Raw genomic sequence first — 24,325 nt, forward strand, 5'->3', positions numbered from 1 at the left:
ACCCGATACTGTAAATAACCTGAAGTATGTTATCCTCACGTCTCATCTGACACAGCGGTGTACTGAAAACACAGCAAAGAAATGTGATCCAGTTAACATTTGGTCATACGACAGTTTTATGTTTGTATTCAAATGAGAATCAAAATCACATCTGAGATGAATCCATATTTTCACATTCACTGTAAACATATACTCTCATTCACATCAAAAATCAAAAGGAACAACTCTAAAAGTTTGACCATAGAGAAGATTAACATGCTGTTATCTTTTTTTCTTTTAAATATATACGCAATTAAATCACATTAATAAATGAATTCCACACGTATTAACGATTCCAAAAATGAAAGAAACTTATAGTAAAACATATTAAAACTAGGAAATTTCATACATAAATATAATATTGCAACCTGATATTGTGCATATCGCTGGAACGACCATTATAATTCAAAACAACCAAAAATATTCGTGAAGTATGAGCGTGTCGTTGGATTCTACAGGAAGTGATGTGTTTGTGTGTTTCGAGGCATATAGAAACATTTTATATATCTCTGCATTGACATCATTAGTTGGTGTGGGCTTTAGCACTGTCTACACCTTCTTCGAGCCCTCCCAAAAAACCCAAAACAAACCATATACCTCTTTTTTTCTGTCACTTCCTTGCATTTCTTTTCCCAGCTCTCTGAAATATTTCTAATCTATCTAATATGCTTTGCACACCCTTCCCCCCCCAAAATATTTGGCAGTGTATAAAACGGTGTAAAAATTGACTATCACTTTTTTTTTTCAATATATTCTAGACAACTATAGAAATATGCTCAAGATGATCAAATTGAGATGAACGAACATCGACACTTACTACACTGTTGTGCGGTGGGCAGAGGAGTGCCTTCCTGCATTTGCGCTCCGCATGCAGGCGGACAGATTCAAGGGCGGGGAGGGTTGAAGACTATTTCCCTCTCCGTGTCTTCTGAGACACAAACAAGTCGCAGGCCTTGTGTGCACCATGTTTTCCTGCTCTGAAATTCTCTAACCTACTTGATTTCAGCGATTTCCCCCGAGACTAATCGTTCAGGTAGTGCATTTTGTCACAGTTCAGGCTGGAATGGAAATCTAATCTTTGAACTCTGAGCAGTCTTTGTGGAACGTGCCTCAGTGCAGCTTTTACATCCAAATGCATTTGTGCACGCTTTTATAAGCCGTTCAAACAGTGTAACAGATGTTCTGCCACCATTCCAAACACCCAATCAGGCCTGAATCTGCTAAGCAATTATTTATTTCAGAGCATGTCAATGTGTGCTAGAGCACACCTGTCATTTATGCTATTACATTATCTGTGGTAACATTTTTTTTTTGTCTTTTATTATCAAGAGAGATTCTATTATTATCCCTAACGCTGTCCTTGCTATCGTTAGTGCCTCTTGCATGTGCATGTGTATTCTGTGAGTGTAAAAGTGCAGAGTGTGGATATTCACGTATGCTTTTATTTATTCAATTTTTTGGTTGCTCGTGTTGCGTGAAAAAAAAAGGAAACTCTTTGGAGCTGCCCCTGTACTTCCAAGCAGCTTTTGCTGCTCTTCCTTCGCTCGAAGGCGCGAGAGCGTCCTGCCAACCATTTGTGATGTTTTCTGGAAGACACAGAGCTGCCGCTCGACTAGAGGGGAGGACCTGATGTAAAGTTGAACTCTGACTTCAGTTCAGACAGATAAGTCCAAGAAGGGAAACAAAATATATTCCAAACTTGCTTGCCTCACAGTCATAAAGCTTTACAGAGTTCCACGGGTTAAGCCGGGTTTTATCCTGGTGGTGGTATCCATGCATGTCTTTTTTCTCTCAGACCACCTGCCGCTCTCTGTATCAGACATCAGACTCGATGCTCGGCATCCTCTTGTAGACTCGCCGGGCTCCCCCGGCGCTCAATGCCCTCGGGGCGGTATATGTGCCGATAGGAGGAGGGGCTACATAAGGCATGACATGCTCGGAGTAATAGAGGTCAGGGGTCGGCATCCCCATGCTGAGCACACTGCCATCAGCCTGGCCTAATGTGAGCGGCACCAGCTGCTTATAAATGTCTGTGGAGCTGCGGCCGTGAGCTAGACGCTGATCGTCTCGGAGCGTCTGGAGAAAGGGGTTTTCCGTCGGGCGCGCAGGATACATCGACTTGCTGCGACGGCCGATGCCGAGCCCGCTGACGCCCACTCCACTGAGTGTGTGGTTAAGGTGCACCGGCTGAGTTTTCGGGGGCTTGTCCGGCATTAGAGTCGCCGAGGGAATGTTAGCATACGGCGTGTTGTCTTGCAGGCTTACCCGCCGAGAGGAGCTCTTCTGTGGCAGGTTCTCGTACGAGTGCTGGCGGATGATTACGCCCTCATTCTGGTAGTGACTAATGAGACCGTCGCCCTCTTGGTCACTCTGGGGAAGATAGGCTGTGAAGGAAGCATCAGGCTGGGGAAGAAAAGGAGAGAAGGCCCTGTCAACACTTCCACCTCCAGTGCCCCGACCATCTGGATGGAGAAACTGATCTTCACTGATGTCATACAGGTTGCCCGAGTGCAGGCAGGCATCGCAGCGGTACTGAGGGGACCGTACAGTGTAAAGCCCAGAATAGCTGGACACTTTCGACAAGCAGCTACGGCAGTGTGTCTGTCGTGGATCCTGAGTAGAAGCAGGCCCGCCGGCAATGCTTCCCGCCCCTCCGGGCTTTCCATACGTGTTGTATTTTTTATCCTTAGCGACAGCGGTTTGCATCACGTCTGGTTCATGGGCCTGCGAGAGCAGACTGCTGCTGAGCTGCAGGATTGGCTGCTGCTCTGAGGAAGAGGGTGGACGATGCTTGTTGTCACGGTGATCACTGAAGATATCAGGATAGTGCAGTCCGTGCTCCTGGTCAATAGAGTCAATGGAGTAAATCTGACTCCCCTGGCTGCTCTGAGAGTAGATGTGAGCACTGTGATTGCTTTGCTGGCTGGGCTGGCTCCGCAAAGTCGAAAGCTCCACGTCGCTCAGGTCCCGCGGTAAGCGGTTCCGTTTTCGAATCGTTTCTTTTAACTTGTGTTGCTTCTGCAAGTCCACTCGGGCAGAGCAGTCTGAAATATCAATAGAAGGTGCCTCTTCTGGCAGGTAGCGCTGACTCTTCATGGGTAGGGTCTCAGCTGCCTGTGGGGCAGATGGTGGGGAACTATCCTCAGGTCCTTGGTTCTGCCGTAGGGTCTCCACAGACTTCTTCCACAGAGCTCGTGGCTTGGAGGCAGGAGGCCGCATGGTCTCGCCTCCACCTGTCGAGCCACCATTGCCAGCAACACCCGGCTGAGCATCCGTCAAGCTCAGGGCACGCTGGCCTGGCAGCAGTGTGTTGTTAAGAGGCTCTTTGAGGCGGTTGCTGAGCATGGTGCTGGTGTTGCTGTAGGGCGGATTTTTCGGAGCGAGGTTGTTGCCTTTTCCTCCACCCATTAATTCCAGCAACCCTGATGTAGGAGGGAGAATGCTACTCATGGGGCGTTTAGGCGAAGTAACTCCAAGGGTGGTGATCTCTTTAGCCGATTTCAGGAGGTGTAACATGTTGGCCTGAGGGCTGAAGTCCAATTCAGGAGCTTTTTTCAACTCGATATGGACACCGTGAATACAGCTCCAAATCCCCTATAGGTGGAATGGAGATGGAAAGGTTAACAGAGTGGAAGCTAACACCAAAAAGTATATATTAGCACAATTTTTCTCAATCTAGTCTTGCTGTATTGTTTCTCGGCTCTGAAACTCTGTAAACCGATGGAATAAAGTAATATATCCTGCTGTGATAAACAACCGCACCCTGTAACTTTATTCTAGAGACGGTGGCTTGCGCTATTAAATTCTGTTATATAAGTGCTTTCTTATTTCACAGCAAAAAAAATGTGTTTGTCAGCAAATAAGTAGAAATCCCTGCACTGATGATGGTAAACATGGCGGTGAACAGCCACCATGACATGTTAATATGTCAAGATTGAGCAGATAATGTTCGCCTTCAGCAATGGAATCTCTTTAGTTAATTTAGCATAGTGTTTCTGCGACATACCCTGCTGATAGTGAAGAGGATTCCTGGCCGACCAGAACAGAGACCAGTGAAACAGTAACGTAGCCTCCAGTAGAAGAGGTGCTCCCAGACAAAAGTAATTAGCGAGAGAGCCATGGCCGCCGCGAGCATGTAGAACACACCAGCCATATTATCCACATCCAGCTGACTGCTCATCACTTCATTCTTCTCATTATGACAGATACCAGTCAGCCACTGGGCCTCCAGCTCCTCCATCTCACCTAGCACACAAAACAACAACACAGTTAATGCTTATGCATAGACTAAAAACAGGCTGACATGCTGGCGCTGTGTCAAACACTAGTGAGCTGTTTACCTGGGCACAGATTTTTATGCATTTTAGGCAATGCAAGGGCTAAATTATGTTGCCTTGTGACACATCTTCTTAAATAAATTAGAGTCCTTGTAATGTGTTTTTGAAAATGAGCTTTCATGTAGTGTGTAACAGCACTAAGCGAATAAGAACATCCAGCTGAAATTTAAATCTGAAAGCGCACCGTATTTACAACTATTGATTCTTTAACGAAATAGTTGACTCAGAGTCAAATAAATTAATTGTGCTGGGTTCGGACCTTTAGCTTGACCATGTCAACGTTGATATGGTACATCACCAAATATGTGATCCCACCTTTCCCTTCAGACCCTAGTAGAGCATGTCTGCTATTAAAGGAAGGAGTAGCAGAGACTATTATGTATGGGACTTTGTCAGTAACTATTACAGTTCATATGGACCAGTTTCTTCTTCCTCCAGATCATTACATGTAAGTGTAATTAAAATTGTTGCCTCGTCTTCTGTAGTTTGCAAAATATGTGTATAGTTGTGTGTTGCAACCTGTAATCGCTCTGGCGGCTTGTAATCACCTATCTATTATAAATCAGTGCTTGTACTGTATCTTTCAGGGTAAACATTTATGGGGCTATTAACACATTGTGTTGAAAACCACATTGAAAACACGATGCGTGCTTCTTCTTTCACCAATTTAAAAGTGTTTCAAAATAGTTTAACTTTTGCTACAGTGTGGATTATTACTGAATGTGTGTCGTTGTTATTACAAGGGGTTAGCATTAAGAGTAGAGTAATATGCTGGTGTTTAACTACATTGCTTTACTGCATTCTTGCATTGGGCTCTCACATATTCTGTGTGCTACTTCATAGCCATGCTGGGTGATTCTCTCTGTATCGCGCTGAACCACTGACCAATCACAACAGACTGGGCCATCGGGCCAATCAGCGCAGATTAGCTTAGCGCTAAGGAGGGGTTTAGGAACAAATGAATCACTGAACGATTTATATGGGGGTCACTGGGATAATTAGGTAAAAATAAATGCATATTTAAGACAATGAAAGTGTTTTTTGATCTTGCACGCATAACAGCCTGTTGTTGGAGACTCCCAAAACCAAAAAAAGACCGTTTTTTATTGCATAGGGGCTCTTTATAAAAATTATAATAATATTAATAATATATATATATATATATATATATATATATATATATATATATATATACACACACATAAACACGCATTTGTGAAGCAGTTACACATGAACACTTCATAAATAGTGCACAACAACAGTCATTGATTGTAGATTGTAGAACAGTTTAATCCAAATAAATTATTTTAGCCATTATTTCTCATCTCTCTGGAATAAAACAGCAATCTATGGTCAAATTATTTTTATAATGGCTGCTAAATTGCAAATCTGACTGCCGTTCCTGGCTATCAATCTCCAACACTATAATATATTAGACTGTTAAACACTAAAAAAATGCATTGTTAATGTCCTGCAAGAAAATGACTGGTACATTTTCTACATATTCTGTATTTGTTCAAAAAATATTCCTTCTAATAAATTTGTTCTGAATTTATAAATATATACAAAATACAGAATTATTAGATTTTTCCCCTGTGCAATTCACAACATATTAATAATACAAACCAAAAATAAACACTGTTAAATAATGAAGTCCTTTTTTATATATATATAAATGTTCATTTTTAACGAATAATGTACAGTTAATTTGCTAGAGACGCTACACACACTTTTTTTTTTGTATTCAAAGCAGCACTTGACATTCAAGGTCAAATCTAATCTAATCAGGTCTTACACACTTCACGCTATTCCTGCTGCACATCTGGCTGAGTGTTAGCAAATGCGCTCGCTATGCGGTGCGATAAATCAATTACTTATGAAGATCCGTTTCATTTTTGATGCTGCTAATTAAGTAGAGATCAAGGAATCTCGTAATCTTTCGGGAATAAAGATTAAGAGAGTGTGTAATACAAAAAAAAAAATCTGTGAATAAGTCAAATAAGTGCAAGGAAAAAACTTATACCATCTCCAATGATCCCGAGGATAGCAAGATCGACCAGCCGCTTCCAGTAGGATCCCTTCTGCATGGCAATGCCGTATCCTGTTGTGGCAAATATATAACCACTGCCGATAGTTACAAGCTTACAGCCATCATCACGACCTGCCATATAGTTGAGTACAGCCGCATCGTATATGAAAGCATCCAGTTTACTGCAAAACCCAATAAATCACAATTAGTGCTTGATGCATGTAGACAACACCTCTAAAATGACCTTGCAACAAGAAAAATAACTAAATATAAAACCCATACCCCGTCTTGAGGCTGACCAGAGCATCCACCACTCCAGTTTGATGGTATTTCACCATGTACTGGTGCATGGCTGGGTAGTTTTTCCTGATGTTTCGCTCTGTGCTCCCATTAGGCACGGTCCCGAATCGGAATGGTGGTGAATAGGAATAGGGACTCTGAAACTAAATACAGGGGAAAAAAATAATAAATGACATAAATATATCAATTACAGGGAGAACTTCGAGGGCAGCTTTAAGAGACACTTTGATAGAATCAATACAAATTCAAATACAGAAATATATCCTGGGAGGAAAAGCCTAGTAACCGGTGGAGTTCAGACGCTCCATCTTGTAAATTTATAATGACATACGGATACATTCTCCAAACCTAGTGAGCTGCCAGCTACAGAGCACACTGTAAAATAGGTTTTGTCAGGTAGCCCAAAAAAATGTGCTTCATGTGGTATCGTCTAAATTCACTGGCTTTATTCAGCCAGAGCAATAATTTATTATGACTGAATCAATGTACATGAGGTTACGCCGACATCTGAAATCAAACTGAAAAAGCTTACAACCGATTGCATATTTACAGTATACTGGATACATATATGTGTATGTCATTCATGGAAAGACTTACAATGGATTTGTTTTGAACTGATGATAGCAAATATGGTAGACACGGCCAACGATAGATGCTATAAATGTATGTATTTATGTAGAAATGTATATGAAGTGACATATTTTTGTTAACAGGAAATAACTGCTGCCAGGGTTGTCTTGTATAAACATGTATTTTCTAGGCAAATAAGACAAAACTAAACAAATTATCATGAAGAAAATGTTAATTTTTGTATGCAAAATAACAAAAAAAAAGATAACTACACTCACCGGCCACTTTATTAGGTACACCTGTCCAACTGGTTGTTAATGCTAATTTCTAATCAGCCAATCAGAAACTTAATGCATTTAGGCATGTAGACGTGGTCAAGACAATCTGCTGCAGTTCAAACCGAGCATTACTTAAAGGTAATTTAAGTGATTTTGAATGTGGCATGGTTGGTTGTTGGTGCCAGACGGGCTAGTCTGAGTATTTTAGAAACTACTGATCTACTGTGATTTTTACGCACAGCCATCTCTAGGGTTTACAGAGAAAAAGAAAAAATATCCAGTGAGCGGCAGTTCCCTGTGGGCGCAAATGCCTTGTTGATGCCAGAGGTCAGAGGAGAATGGCCAGACTGGTTCCAGCAGATAGAAAGGCAACACTTACTCAAATAACCACTCGTTATTCGTAACACGTCCAACCTAGAGGCGAATGGGCCACAGCAGCAGATGACCACACCGAGTGCCACTACTGTCAGCTAAGAACAGGAAACTAAGCATACAATTCACACAGGCTCAACAAAATTGGAAAAAAAACATTGGAAAAACGTTGCCTGGTCTGATGAGTCTCGATTTCTGCTGCAACATTTAGATGGTAGGGTCAGAATTTGGCATCAACAACATGAAAGCATGAATCGATCCTGCCTTGTTTCAACGGTTCAGGCTTCTGGTGGTGGTGTAATGGTGTAGGTGATATTTTCTTGGCACACTTTGGGCCCATTAGTACCAATTGAGCATTGTGTCAACACCACAGCCTACCAGAATATTATTGCTGACCATGTCCATCCCTTTATGACCACAGCGTACCCATCTTAACGGTCCATGTCATAAAGCAAGAATCAACTCAGACTGGTTTCTTGAACATGACAATGAGTTCACTGTACTCAAATGGCCTCCACAGTCACCAGACCTCAATCCAATAGAGCACCTTTGGGATGTGGTGTAACGGGAGATTCACTTTATGGTTGTGCAGCCAACAAATTTGCACCAACGGCATGATGCTATCATGTCAATATGGAGCAAAATCTCTGAGGAATATTTCCAGTACCTTGTTGAATCTATGCCACGAAGGATTAAGGCAGTTCTGAAGACAAAACAGAGTCCAACCTGGCACTAGTAAGGTGTACCTAATAAAGTGGCCGGTGAGTGTATATATATATATATATATATATATATATATATATATATATATATATATATATATATATATATTTTTTTTTTTTTTTAAAGTTAATACTTTTATTCACAGATCTAACGATAATAAAATATTATTAAGATAACCAAAATAGTTTTTGAGCATCAAATTTAGTATATTCGAATGATTTCTAAAGGACAATGTTATCAAATACAATTGACATTAAAACTTAACTCATTATAGAAAACATAAGAGTCTCTCTTAATCATCAAATGACACGTAATGGAATAAAGTCACAGATATACATTCAATATTACCTTTCGGTCACTAAGGCCTGTGACTTGGTCCACAAACTCCTCTTGGATCATAAAAGCAGCCAGATTTGCAGTGTAGCTGGCCAGGAAGATCACAGCAAAAAAGGCCCATACAGACACAATAAATTTACTGGTGGTGCCTCTGGGGTTCTGTACCGGGACGGAGTTGTTGAACACCAGACCCCACAGCAGCCAGACAGCCTTACCGATGGTGAAGGAAGGTCCGTGAGGGTCTTTAGAAATTCATAATAAGAAATAGATAAAGTTAGTGCGGAGGAGTGAGCAGGAAGTTACATAAGCTTTGTGGATCCACAGGTAGTCAAGGTGCTTGCTGTTTAAATGTTTAATGACTTTAGGATTTTTAAATTTTAACTTCTTAGGAGCCCCTTCACACAGAATACGTCTTTGTTTCTAAAAACTCAATACAAAGCGCTCAGGAATGCTTTTTTTTTAAGTGCAGTGTGGAACCATGTTGGTGTCAAATAAAACATTTGTCAAGCGAACTTGCAACTGTTAATAGAAATTTGCATTGCTTGCCCCGCCTCAGAGCTTGTCTGATTGGTCCACTGCTTTGGAACTGAAAATTAATGAGCAGAGCTGTATGTAAAACTTTTTTTGTTTTTTTTTCAGAGCATAACAGTTCCGCACTTCAGTCAAACACTTTTTTATGTTTAGATTTACATGTTTAGTAGATATTTTTTATCCAAAGAGACTAAGGATAAAAGAAGCACTTCAAATAATGCTATGACAAGTCAGAATTATGAGCCCTTCTGTATATTTTCCCCCCAGATTTTGTTTAACGGAGAGATTTCTAAACATAACTCATTTCTAATATCTGATTTCTTTTGTCTTTGCCATGATGACAGAACAATATTTGACTAGATATTTTCAACATAAGGCTTAACTAGTTTAATTAGGCAAGTTATGGTAATTAGGCAAATCATTGTATAAAGATGCTTTGTTCTGTGGAAAATCGAAATATACTGCCATTTACTGCATTAGTTTAGTTTTAAGGTAAATTGTTCTCCGATGTCTATACAGTAGGTTTATGGCTTCAGTAAGTTCAGAACATCTCCAGAAACGGTTTAATAAGCTCATTATTTACTTATTATTATTACTTATCATTATTTATTATCCATGATCTACCATATATGGTTTGTGTAGTGAATATTAATGAACATGCTGCTCTTACAGACAGACACAGCATGATTTAACAATCAGAGTAACGTTAACCTATTTTGCTCACCAGATCTGTAGTGGATAAAGGCTAGACTTTAATTAAACTTGACAAAAGAGAGAGATAGATATGTATCGCATTGTAGTGTGAAGCTATATTTTTAAACACAGCAGCCAGAAATTAATATCAACCTCTGAATTGACAGTTGAGCTGAGTAATTTGACACAATTCAGCAGTCAACAAGTTTTTGTTGAAACATACGTATCAAATCAAATAAATGAATAAATACATAAATAAATAAACACGATCAATTAACAAAAGATGGAACTAAACATACATTATGCTTCTTATGAGTGAAGATGAATTAATATATCATCTGTAAATCTTGTAGTTTGCTTCCTGAGGCAAATTTAAACATGCCTCAAGCCCAGTAACGCACAGTAAACAATTTAAGGTTGGCATTTTCAAAATAAAAGTCCCACATACATAGTAACTGAAATATATAAAATAACTAAGGGAGGAAAATTATCACTGTTGCCTCACTAGAAAACCTTTGGCTTATCAAACGCAGCTTGAGACATGCATATTACAGCTTTTCTCTGTCGCTTTGGTGCATTTCTCACTACACTATTTACATTTGCACAACAGTTCATGCATTTCTCAAAACAATAAGTAAAACTGCAAAACCTAATTGATAACCTGCAAAAGCGTGTCACTTGCTCAAAATGGATAGCTCATTCCTCAAAAGCAAGTATTCATGTCAATGTAAGTGTCAGTGTCATCAAAATGAAAACCATTGTTTATGAACAAGATAGTCAAATGGCTTTGTCATGTTTTCATTATGACAGTTTACTCTGTACATTTTTTCCAATGCAAAAAAAGTCAGATTTTGGTGACGCGTCCTGAAAATGCTCAAGACGGCACTATATACTATTTGCACAGCCATTTAAAGATTACAGTTAAGTTAGAAATCACTGCATTAAGTGAGGTATCTAAGTTCAAGACACTCAATATGCTGCACATTTTTACTGTATTTGCTCTTTGCAATTCTAATTCATTCACAGCATCGTGCAAAAGAATAAATATACCCTTATTGACAACAAGCATAACATTTCTTTGGGTAGGGCTGTGCACAACTGTAAACAATACTGCAGAACATATTGGAACTGAACCTACAACATACAGAGGTCTGTAAATCATTCATAAAATGTTTTAATTTAGAAGACATTTTCAGGAAAAAAAAAAGATTAAAAAAGTTTTATAAAATTAGCTTGACAGATCTTGACAACTACACTTGTGAATTACATAAGATTGTGGAAACAGTGGTGTGTGACGCTCACAGTATGCCCATTTCCATATACTGATCTTTTGTTATTCTAATATGCCTTGGTATACCCACATTTTCATTATAGGGCACCTTTAAGGGGCTAATAAAATTTACCTTAAAATGGTTTTTAAAAAATTTTAAAAACTGCTTTGAATTTAGCCGAAATAAAACAAATAAGACTTTCTCCAGAGGAAAAAATGTCATAGGAAATACTGTAAAAAAAAATCCTTAATCTGTTAACCATAATTTGGGAAATATTTCAAAAAGTCACAGGAAGGCTGATAATTTTGACTTGACCATGTCAGGTGAGTTGGTCAAGCCCACTCACCTGCACAGATTGCACAACATTTTTAAGTAGTTAAGGGTGCTTATAAGAAGCTTTCTGGTGCAAATGGACAGAAAAAGAGTATGTTTATGTAGAACAACAACAAAAAAGTAGCACTTTGCAGTGGAAAACCGTGTTCTGTGTGAATGGCTCTTTATTGTGCATATTTGAAAGCAGAGGATGGTTAAATATGTGGTTGAGGTTGAGCGTCATACCTTTGCCCTGTGCCAAGTTTCTATTAAAACCAAGTGGACTGATGAATTCAAAGAGGAAAACGGCGATAGCTGTGACGATGAGTAACATGACAAACATCATAACCCACACTGAAGCACTGAAAGGTTCTGAGGGAGGAGAGAGAGAGGAGAAAACACACAAGAGAAGGCTGCGATTACAAAAAAGGGCACTAATAATTCCAGAGGGATTTCAAACATATTATTTGGTGTAGTACCTAGAAACGCAGAGGGTGACACCGTTCCATTGCTTCGTGACACCATCACGCTGATGCCAGTTTCGACAAATGGAACGGAGAAGTCTATAGCCTCTGACCGCTCTTCATTTATGGTCAATGAGCCCACGGCCATTACAGCCTTTTTATAGACTACCTACAGAGCAGAGAAGAGAAACACATCAAGAAAAAAATAGATAGAGGGATGTAACGACAGACAGACACTATTTAGGTAAAACGACAGAATAACAACAAAAGAAAAATATATAATCCAAATATAAACTGACAAATAGATGGATAAAATAGAAAAAAATAGATAGATGGATAGATAGAAAAAGGATGGATGGATAAATAGATAGATGGAGATAGGTAGGTTGGAATGGTTGGATGGAGGAGAGAACGTAGATAGATAGATGGATGGATGGATGGATGGACGGACGGACGGACGGACGGACAGACAGACAGACAGATAGACAGATAGAAAAAGGATGGATGGATAAATAGATAGATGGAGATAGGTAGGTTGGAATGGTTGGATGGAGGGAAGAACATAGATAGATAGATGGATGGATGGATGGATGGATGGATGGATGGATGGATGGATGGATGGATGGATGGATGGATGGATGGATGGATGGATGGATGGATGGATGGATGGATGGATGGATAGATAGATAGATAGATAGATAGATAGATAGATAGATAGATAGATAGAGAGATAGATAGATAGATAGATAGATAGATAGATAGATAGATAGATAGATAGATAGATAGATAGATAGATAGATAGATAGATAGATAGATAGATAGATAGATAGATAGGTTTGTGGATGAATGGATAGATAAATAGATAGACAGAAAAAAGTTAATTCTCTTCAAATATTTAAGGCAGCAAGATTTTTCTGACTGATAAATTAGAGACACAGATATACGAGATGAACTAACCTCCCCCACCATGCCATTCCACACATTATTGATCTTCTTTCCATGTTTGCCATTTGTGACCAAGTACAGATCATAAGTAAACTTCACATTCCTGGCGATCTTCTTCAGGATGTCTATACAAAAGCCCTTGCAGCACTTCTTGACATAAGAGCCCTCTGTGGTATTACTGCAGCATATACAGAAAAATCAGAACGACACAGAAAAAGAGCTGAGACTGAGAAAGATAACACAATTTAAAGAGTACTATATACACCACACCACACTAAAAAGTTCATAACCATGTTAGAGACAACACGATTATTCCTGTACCCACTAGGAAAAAATATCTCTCATGCAAAAGGTTAAAATAGGATGTATAATGCCTGCAGAGCCTATTCACATTGAGTATCATCCGCTTTTTATAGTTAAATAATGCAAAACTCACTCTTTAATGTGTTTCCTGCAAGGCACAGAGTTACGCATACACGTGCCAGTCAGGATGTCCACATCATCTACAATGACGAAGGGTCTTTCCTCTAGAGTAACGATGCTCAAGTGGTTCTCATCAGCGTCCATGTCGCCGAATGAGTTATAGCGAGGCCACACTGGAAACTTCAACCTCAGAGAGTGGTTTTCCCATCGTCCCATCTGTAGACATACACAAATAAACAAGGTTTGAAGCAGTTTCTGAAGTGGCCTCCATTTTTGTGTTTCGGGATGAAAATGTGTTTTTCCGCTCTTCAAAGCAAAGCTAAAAATGCTGTTAGAGAAACATTGTGTGTTTTATCTGGCAAGCAAGTAAAGCCACATTCAAAGACTGCCACTGAAGTCGATCTTTCTTATTGTGTCAGCGCATTTTCTTATGAGTATCTGACTTAGCACCTGTCCAAGACATGTTTTTGCAGCGCAATCAAAATCAGACGCTCTTAAAAAGAAAGTATCCCTTTAAAAAATACAAAAAAAAAAATACTAACCATACAATCTCGCAAATTCAGCATAAAAATAAATTTGCTATTTAAGAAAAAACATTGACTTTGAACCAAAACAGTTTGAGATTGTTCTGTTGAACACAAAAGAAGATATTTTAAGGAATGTTGAAAACCATAGTTTTATTTTTTGGGTGAACTATCCATTTAACTATCCTGGTGTTTTTTGAAAGATAACTTGCTTGCAGATCTGTTCTTTTACTGGGAGTAGAAAAAAAGATTTATTCTAAAAGCAAATCATAAATTACTAACCACACAATCTTGCTAATTCAGAAATATATATATATATATATATATATATATATATATATATATATATATATATATATATATATATATATATATATATATATATATATATATATGTGTGTGTGAAGTATATATATCCTGCCATGAAAGGTTGTCCAATCAGCTTTAAATATATTTAATTCCTGACATAAAAGGCCATCCAATCAATCTTCACAATATTTTGGTGTAAATTCTGCCCAGAGATGTCGTTTGTCAATTTTTGCAGAACTATCCATTTAACTATCCAGGGGTGCGTTTCGGAAAACCATTGTTAGCCAACTAAGGTCGTAAGTTGATTTTGACAAACATTTGATTTGATGTTTCCCAAATCTGTCGTTCCAATGAACATTTGCAAACTCAGTCGCAAACTTCTATACCTGCAACTACACCTTTGGAGCTATAGTTAGAAACATAGTTCCTGGCTGTGTTCTATTCCCACTATACCCCTATGCCCTATCCGTTTAGAATGTTCCAACATTTAAACTTGGAATGATTTTTTAAAAATAAAGCATTAAAATCATCTCTCTTAGGAGTAATTTGCTTTTGTTTACATATTATATAAAAGCGGAATTTATGTTACGTCTCCAAAGCTTGTGAAAACAAAAAAAGCATAAGTTAATGCTTTTAATTTATAGTAGGTTATTTATTAAGTATCTGTAGTGTAAATGACATGGGCCTGTTGGTTACAAGATTTCTACAGTGGTTTACATGTGTCAAATTGTAAAAGTAAAAAAATCCAATAAACAATATCCCTAATAATAATAATAATAATAATAATAATAATAATAATAATCGTCATCGTCATTACTATTATTGTTAAAGTAGGATTTTTTTATTTTCCTAATAAATAATAATTATTACTTTTCATTTTTTCATAAATAGCCTCATTATTTATTTATTTATATGATTTATATATGATATTAGGATACGTGTTTGCTTTTGTAAGAGATTTTATGCTTTAGAATAGAATATGTAATGGTCTCAGTAATATTTCTAAAGGACCTATATGAGCCGTTTACATATATTTTAATCAATATGGAAAGTGAGTGCATGTTTTTATCAAAATTAATATTGGACATTTTTAAAATGCGTGTTTGTGTAAAACAATATAATTTGCACAAAGAAATTATGGGTTTCTTCTCTAAACAAGTTGTTACTCCACCCCGTTTAGAGCATCATTATGGGCGTTTTAACGTATAACTTACATGGTTCAAACGATAAATCTGCAGCAGAGAAACTATGAGTTTTGGGAAACACTCATCACTGCATCGTTCTTTTCCCAAACGATGCATCGTACTATGATAGTTCAGCCACGAGTTATGTTGCTGCTTGGGAAACGCACCCCTGGAGTTTTCTGAAATAGAAATTTCTGTTCTGATGGGCTTTTACTGGGAGTAGGAAAATAAGATCAATTCTAAAAACAAATCATAACATACTAACCACACAATCTGGCAAAATCAGTATAAAAATAAATAAATAAATGTGCTAATCAAGAAGAAAATGCTTTAAATATAATTAGTTCCTGATGATAAAGGCCATCTAATCAAACTTCACAATACTTTGTTGTAAATTCATCTGTCCAGAGATGTCATCTTTAAATTTTTTGGGTGAACTATCCAATTAACTGGTGTTTTTTGAAATAGGAATAGTTTCCAGATTAGTTAATTGGGGTTAACTGTGATTAGGAAAAAATCATTCTAAAAGTAAATCATACTAACCAAACAATCTCACAAATTCAGGAGGAAGAGGCTTTAAATATATTTAGTTCCTGAAGTAAAGGGCCATCCAATCAAACTTAAAGGGCCATCCAATCAAACTAGGTGGTATTTCGGTGTAAATTCATCTGTCACTTTTACAATATGACTAACCGCAATATTATATCTGGCTTGGTATTTGTTCCATGTGTTAGGCTGGGAAATCACACTGCTGTTTATGCGTTCGCAAAATTCTCAGTTTTCCCAATCAGCCTATGTCATGTTAATAATTTCACACGTTGTTTGGACTGTGCATTTCAGGCGAATATTAATCAGTGTTAATGTTGGATTTTCAGTACTTCAGTTCAATTTTGGCCTCAACTTGATGCCTACGATAATACCGGCGTCCTCATTTGAAACCAGCTGGAACAATGGATTTACACGTTCCTGCAGGGTAAGAATGATTTTGGGGGCTTTTAAAGCTGCAGGCGTGCTAATTGCAATAAAAAATGCTGTTTAAAGTACTTTCAGATAGCAGACTTAAAGCAACCGCTGGTGCTACTTGTAAACTGCCCATGTACCAACGGGATGTGCAGTAGTTCTGTCTAACTGATGTGCTTGTGCTCGTCTATAAGCTCCGATAACGCGATCGGCTCACACCCTGTTCTAGCCCCGCTGCAGTGAGAAATGATTAGTGTCACACTCTTCACACAATCACTGCAGGGTTTTAATACGAGTGTGTGCGTCTTCACACACACTGCAGGGCACTGTCAAAACACACAGCATCCAACACACCTCAGAGAAATAACAACTCATTAAAAGAACGCATGAGTGAGCAAACGATTACGAAAACCAGTGTGTGAAGCACCGAGATAGAATAGCAGAACATGTAAAGCTAATTAGAGAAAGGGAGCAAAGACAGAGAATAGATTACTGTACAAAAAGCGAGCAAATTATTTATGCAAATAGGCAAAATAGAGAGCGAACTGGAAGAAAGAAGCCAGCGCAATGGAATCGGACGGAGACACATGTGCACTCTTCTCCGATTTAATACTGGGAATAATTCTGCAATAAATCAGTTATGAAGCCATTGCCTTAATATGGGCTATTTTGACTCCTTATGACTAAGTAAACAATGCGCATGAAGAAAAACCCCAGGCTGTGCAATGGGAAGTTCAAATGAAATGTTCTTTTTCCTCTAATAGCGGAGTCCAGTGCGCTTTCAGTCACAGTCACAAAAAGGCTTTGAGCTAGTAAACAGAATATTGATTGCTTATGGTTCCTGAAACCCCTTACAGGCAAGGCTAATAGAAGAAAATGAAGATTCAGGAGGGATATAAAGATTAAAGGCTCTTTATCTTACCTTCTCCCATTCCCTCTCCGTGTTCAAGACAATGACAACCAGTTTGGGATTGACTTGGTAGCCGTCATCCATGAATGAATGATCTTTACCGCCAAGATTGACTCCCATCATATATCTGCAACACACACACACACATACAAACAAAAGATATCAAAAGGGATACAAAATGCTGTAAGGTTTACCTGTCATATTGCATTCAGACCAATGTTGTTTTTCTTTACTAAATGTGCTTTCAAACTGGGGGCATTTGATGAAACGCAAGTAGAAAAGCTTGAAGGTAAACAGTATAAATAACGTCTGATTGAATGTCATTAGGTATCTTATCTTTTTTCGCAAGACAGTAAATTGCTTTTGTGATTTAAATGACTCAAACAAACCAGTCGTTCCCATTTCCATGTTTTTGAAGTCGAACCCCAAAATGCAATGAACCAGCACATACACACAAACAGTCTTAGAAATTCATTAAGACCCTCAGCTAATTCATTTTAAATGGACAGATTATGCATTGTTTTGTTCCCCTTTAGTATCTTTTAAAGCATTAAAGCTAATTTGGAAAGTTTTCTGAAAAACAAGCATTCAGTCTCCATAATTTAATACTTTATAACTGTTTAAACTTGGTATTAATAAGCTCATGAACTGAGAACTCAAAAGAGGCCACTATAAAAACATCATGTAAGCTCAAACTCAAACCTTTTTCTTTAGTTTAAAACAGCGGTCCCTGATATTTTTTTATCACCATGGACTGGACAGTGCTTGACAATTTTACCGCAATGGGTTGCAAATCCAAGGGAATAAGCCGAAAAGAAAATGAATGAATGAATAAAAGAGTTGAAGATCCATTCCTTGGCAGTTTGTGGGTCCTTCAATGTTCCTTTTCCTCTTTGCAAAAAAACTTTCCAAAGACGTCTGTTTCTTACTCATTTTGCTAGCTTGTGGGTTCAATTTTGGTACTCAAATGATTGAGATTTAACCGAAGATGTATTTTCAAAATAAAAGATTTTTCAGATTCAGATAATAAATAAATTGGAAATAATGAATGACTTCTTGTGCGTTCCAGTACCAATGTGTCCGGGGAAAACTAGTTTAAAACAAATATATTGATGCCAATCTGAAAAAATAAGCTAAGGAATGTGCCACTTGAAAGTGTGGTTAAACTCCGCCTCCACAGAGGATGATCAACAGCCACTTCTGCGTCACTGCCTGTTCAGCCCCGCCCAATAAAGACCATTCTAAAGACAAGATCCTGAAATGTAAGACAGAATTTGATCCTTCATTCACATCATTTTACCACCAATCTCTTAAAAAATTGATAGAATTCAATGCTGAATTTTTTGTAGGATACATAATTTTAAACGTTTTCTACCTAAATCTCAGAAGTGTCCATTTATAAGGAATGTAAGATGCCAAACATACATAACAGAAGGACACACTGCTACTCCTTTCTAACTTTGGAACCTAACCTTTAAAGCAAAATGTTGAAAAGTTTTAAATATGCAAGTTTCAAAACTGCTAACCATTCACAGAAGTTGGTGTTTACATCCAAGTCTACAATCACCCATGACTAATCAAATTGTGTTTTTTAATTAGGGGTAAACTCGATAGCCTACTCTCAAAAAACACCATTTTCTGTTTGTTCAAACTACTTATATAAAAAACACTGAAACCACACAATTCTTTTAGTTTTTTGGGGACAACTCAATTTTTTAAGTTCAATTCACTTAAATGTGTCCAGAAACCTAATGTAACTAAATTCCTTCATGTTGCCCAACACAAATACATTTTTTACAGGTTACTGTTAGAAAGATTATTTTACTGCTTGCTCAAACTACTTATGTAAAATGAGCTTAAACAACATAATTCTTGAGAATTTTTGGGGGGACAACTTAATTGTTTTATGTTCAATCCACTTAAACTTGTTTATCTATTTGTGTTAGGGCAACCTAAATGAATTGTGTGAAACTCTACATTTTTCACAGTGTATTATTTCTAATTTATGATTGTTAATAACAGAGAACTACTAAAACTACCCCCCAAAATAGCAAAGTCTACTAAAGGAGGTCGAGCCTTCTCATAAATGACTCCTAAACTCTGGAATCTGAATTTGATTGTAATGCAATAATGTGCACCTTTTGTAAAGCTGTTTCAAAACAATAACTATTGTGAAAAGCTCTTTACAAATAAACTTGAATTGAACTATACTGCATTGAGAACTACTTGACTGAGTATTATTACAGAGAACAGTACAAAAATCATTAAAAAAAGGCAGTTTATGACCCCTTTAAGATGCCTATTGGTCGATCTACAGTAATCCCTAAATGCATGTATGAATGAGGTCTGAAACATATTGAGCTTGACCCCTTTTGACCACCTTCGACTGGATTACTGCACTGGTTGAATGCATTCGAGCAGCCACAAATAAAAGCACCTTGCTCTCCTCAACCCACTGACCTAACACACAAACTTTATGAGACGTGCTGTGAGAAAGTGGACTAAAGCCATTTATTCACACTGCACTGCATCAAAACACTCCGATTACGAGGAAAACTGTAGTTGTCATTCACCCTTTACTTCTCACTCTTGCATTATTTGTACTTGTGCATTGTGCTGAGCTGTAAGGGATAGTTCACCCAATATACACTTACTCACCATCAGGTTAAAGATGTACAGTATGTGACTTTTTAAATTTTTTTTATGAAGATTATTAGCTAAATCTGCAGGGTTTAAAGATATGTAAATCAATGTAAGTTAATAGTTACCCATGATAAGATTAAAAATAAACATTAAAAAGCCCAAATCAATCCCCCTCCTGAAAATAGACTAAGCAGTAGGGCTGAACGATATTGGAAAAATAGGATATTGGGATTTTTTTTTCTGCGATATAAGGTATAAGGTATATGAATAGGTTCAACAGATGATTTGAATAGCTTCACTTGATGTTTTTCTGGAGAGTCTAATAGTACTCAGCTATAGAAATTGAATAATCACAATGCAAGAAAAAAAAAAAGTTTACTTAAGAGTTTTTGTCTCACTTCTAGTCCAAATATTGAAAAAAAAAATCTTAAAATCAAGTAAAAATATTTAGTTTTTTCTTTTTTTTTAAAAGCAATAAGCCAAAATTAAGTTAATTCTCCCCTAAAACAAGCCAAAATAATCTAACAAATGACCTGTGTAAAATTTTAACTGAAGTTTTCAGTTTGAAAAGTTTTTTTTTTTTTGACTAGAAACAAAACAAAAACGGAGAATAGTTTACCATTGATGAGGATTATGATGACAATAGTATTGTAAATAAAGTTAAATTTCTGGCACAGGCCAATTGTTTTGCTTCATAAAACCTAATTTTTTACTTTTGGATTTTTTTGGTCTTGTTTATATGTGTACAATTACGTACAGTTTAGGTCAAAATAATTTGCCCTCCTATGATTTTTTTTTTCTTTTTCCCAAACATTTCCCAAATGATGTTTAACAGAGCAAGTTTTTCACAATATTTCATTTAATAAGTTCTCTTCTGAAGAAAGACTTGTTTGTTTTATTTTGACAAGAGTAAAAGCATGTTTTAATAAAAAAAAATAAAAAAATTTTTTAATAAAAAAAAACAAAAACAATAAAAAACATTTTAAGGTCAATATTATTAGCCTGATTGACGATTGTCTACAGAACAAACCATCGTTATACAATGACTTGCCTAATTAACCTAGTTACGTCTTTAAATGTCACTTTAAGTTGAATACTAGTATCTTAAAAATATCTAGTAAAATACAGTATTATGTACTGTCATCATGGCAAAGATAAAATAAAGTTAGTTATTAAAACAATTATGTTTAGAAACGTGTTAAAAAAATCTTAAGAAATTGGGGGAAAACTATACAGGGGGCTAATAATTCAGGAGGCTTCTTATTCTGACCTCAACTGTCTCTTAGATGAGCTGGTGGAGGGTGATTTAACCTAAATTTTTTTGGGTTGAACTATCCCTTTAACAACAAAAACTATTTAAAGCATGGAAGAGTCTCAATAAAATTCAGAGACAAGACACTTATTACATACATTAATAGAAGCATAATTAATCTTAACTGACCACTGGTTATAAGACTATAATCAACATAAATGAATGCACTGCATTTTGAAAATTAGTATTTTTATCAATTTCTCAGTGAATATAGCTTATATAATTTGGTGCCTTTAAACAAAACATTAATTAAATGGATATATTTATTAAAATAATATATTAGTCATCAAACATCTTTAGAAATAGAAAGATAATACATTTTAATTCATGCAAAATATTGGAAAAAACTAAGAAATTTCAATAAAATTTTATAAATTTTTTGTTTCTCTTATATTTTGCTCTTTTTTGTATATTTAATATTTTTTTCCCTAACTTGCCTAATTTTTACATTTTAATGTGCTCATTTTGGACTGCTATCATATATTATTTTGTTAGATTAGCTCTAGATTTGGTTTTAGTACTGACTAGTCTAATGTATATGTACAAATATAATATTGTATAGCATCCTATAAAAAATATTCATTTAAATGAGAGATGTGTGAGGGGTGATATGTTGAGCACTGCATATGCTTTCCAGGTGGAACCAGAGCCTTGACAAGCACTTTTTAGGGTGTCTGTAAGAGATTCACACACTCTTGCAGGTGTTATTTTGCCCTTTAATTTAATATCGGCAGATTTGCTCCGGGTTGTTCAGGTTAATAGGATGACTCTTATGCTGTTTGCAAATTTAGTTTCACAGGGTGACATTGTAGGACATTCACCTTGATGTTAGCAGAATTTTTTGGCTTTGTTTTTTTTTTTTTTTTTGATCAGCAAATGATCGGGGGAAAAAGTTCTCTGTCAATTTTAAATAGCTTTGTGCTGTATAAGAACCACCAATTTACATCAAGTTGTTATTCGCTTATACATTTTCTCCTCTCTTTCATGGTGCTTCCAGACAGGAGCTTGACAGACTCAGTCCCCTTTCAAAGCCTCAATATTCTTTAAAAATTCACCTTTTGTGTTCGACTGGGAAAAGAAGGTCACACGGGTTTGGAAAAACACGAAGGTGAGTAAACAATGTGAGAAGTTTCACATTCTGGTGACTTATGGTTTTAAATAACTTCCTCATGAAAGATTCAAAAAATTACCTATTAAAAAAACACCTTATTGTAACCTACGTCTGACAAATTGGTTTGTTTTGCTCCATCATCCTCCCATATGGCGCTATGCTAATGCTTGACTGCGCATCGCATCTTTTACTTTGTTCTCGATTGCTGAACTCTGCAACTCTTTCAAAGTGATCACTGGCCTCTGCTTGTTTGTGCAGAGTTTTGAGGGATGACCTTTTCTGGATGGCGTCTGGGGGGGTTTGTGGTAGTTTCCACTTCTTCATAATTGAACCACCACCGCAACCACCACATCCAAAGATTTGGACATTGTTTCGTAACCTTTTCCGAAAGCATTTGTCTAACATTATCTCTGACATATTTAGAATTCTCTTTAGTCTTCATTTTCCACAGCTGTCCTTTAGATTAACAACCTGCATAATTATCCCATATGCATGACATTTTTGTTTATCTAAGAAAAGGTTATAATGACTCACAGGTACAATCCAGTTGTGCCTGGCTACATCCTCGACAAGGAAATATTGTTTTACCTTATTTGGGGGTGTCAACCAATAACAAATGTTCATCTAAATCAATTTAATACTCAAATATAAACACAGAAACTAACATAAATAAATATGTAGTAAAATATAGTAAATAAATATATTATACGGAATAGGAAATTAGGTCAATCACTATAAGAGAATCTAAATAACCTTAAGAATGATCATGTTTATTTCTATTTGCCTTATTACAGTATGCTATTATATAACCATTATATAATCAGTGGCATAAAATGATCTCAAAATGACAATAATATTGCTTATTGCAACAATTTCTGTGCCAATATATTTGATGCAAAAAATCTTGACAGGCCTAGTTTCAGTTACTAAGATTTCCAATTTTATTATTTCATGTTATATTTTTATTTGCTATGTTTCAGCTAAATTTATGTTTGTTTATGTGCTAACATTTGAGCTTTAAATTGATTTAGATTATACTTTTAATCGGTTGACACCCCTAAATATGGTAAACATACTCACACCCACTTTATTAGGTACACCTTACTAGTACCAGGTTGAACCCCCTTTGCCTTGAGAACTGCCTTAATCCTTGGTGGCATAGATTTAACAATGTACTGGAAATTTTCCTCAGATTTTGCTCCATATTGACATGACAGCATCATGCAGTTGCTGCAGATTTGTCGGCTAAACATCCATGATGCGTATCTCCTGTTCCTCCACATCCCAAAGGTGCTCTATTGGATTGAGATCTGGTGACTGTGGAAGCCATTTGAGTACAGTGAACTCACTGTCATGTTCAAGAAACAGTCTGAGATGATTTGCATTTTATGACATGGTGCGTTGTCCTGCTGTAAGTAGCCATTAGAAGATGGGTATACTGTGGTCATAAAGGGATGGACATGGTCTGCAACAATACAGAGGTAGGCTGTGGCATTGACTGAATGCTCATTCGGTACTAATGGGCCCAAAGTGTGCCAAGAAAACATCCCCCACACCATTACACCACAACCAGCCTGAACCGTTGATACAAGGTAGGATGGATTCATGCTTTCATGCTGTTGACGCCAAATTCTGACCCTACCATCCAAATGTTGCAGCAGAAATCGAGACTCATCAAACCAGGCAACGTTTCTCCAATCTTCTATTGTCCAATTTTGGTGAGCCTGTGTGAATTGTAGCCTTCAGTTT

At 37.0% G+C, this 24,325-nt stretch overlaps 1 protein-coding gene across 3 annotated transcripts in view; it reads right to left on the reverse strand.

The window, feature by feature from the left end:
* The window catches only part of grin2ab (glutamate receptor, ionotropic, N-methyl D-aspartate 2A, b), a 163,824-nt gene that overhangs the window by 411 nt on the left and 139,088 nt on the right, over nt 1–24,325 (reverse strand). For all 3 annotated transcript variants that reach the window (XM_073949349.1, XM_073949348.1, XM_073949347.1), the window contains 10 exons: nt 17,523–17,637; nt 13,637–13,839; nt 13,213–13,378; nt 12,271–12,424; nt 12,038–12,163; nt 8,997–9,226; nt 6,688–6,848; nt 6,400–6,587; nt 4,046–4,284; nt 1–3,633 (listed from right to left, as the gene is read on the reverse strand). The exon at nt 1–3,633 is cut by the window's left edge and continues 411 nt beyond it. In XM_073949349.1, coding sequence (XP_073805450.1) covers nt 1,855–3,633; nt 4,046–4,284; nt 6,400–6,587; nt 6,688–6,848; nt 8,997–9,226; nt 12,038–12,163; nt 12,271–12,424; nt 13,213–13,378; nt 13,637–13,839; nt 17,523–17,637 — 3,361 coding nt within the window. In that variant the 3' untranslated portion in view covers nt 1–1,854. The remainder of the gene's footprint in view (nt 3,634–4,045; nt 4,285–6,399; nt 6,588–6,687; nt 6,849–8,996; nt 9,227–12,037; nt 12,164–12,270; nt 12,425–13,212; nt 13,379–13,636; nt 13,840–17,522; nt 17,638–24,325) is intronic.

The sequence above is a fragment of the Danio rerio genome, chromosome 1, assembly GCF_049306965.1.
Source record: "Danio rerio strain Tuebingen ecotype United States chromosome 1, GRCz12tu, whole genome shotgun sequence".
Taxonomy (NCBI): Eukaryota; Metazoa; Chordata; class Actinopteri; order Cypriniformes; family Danionidae; genus Danio; species Danio rerio.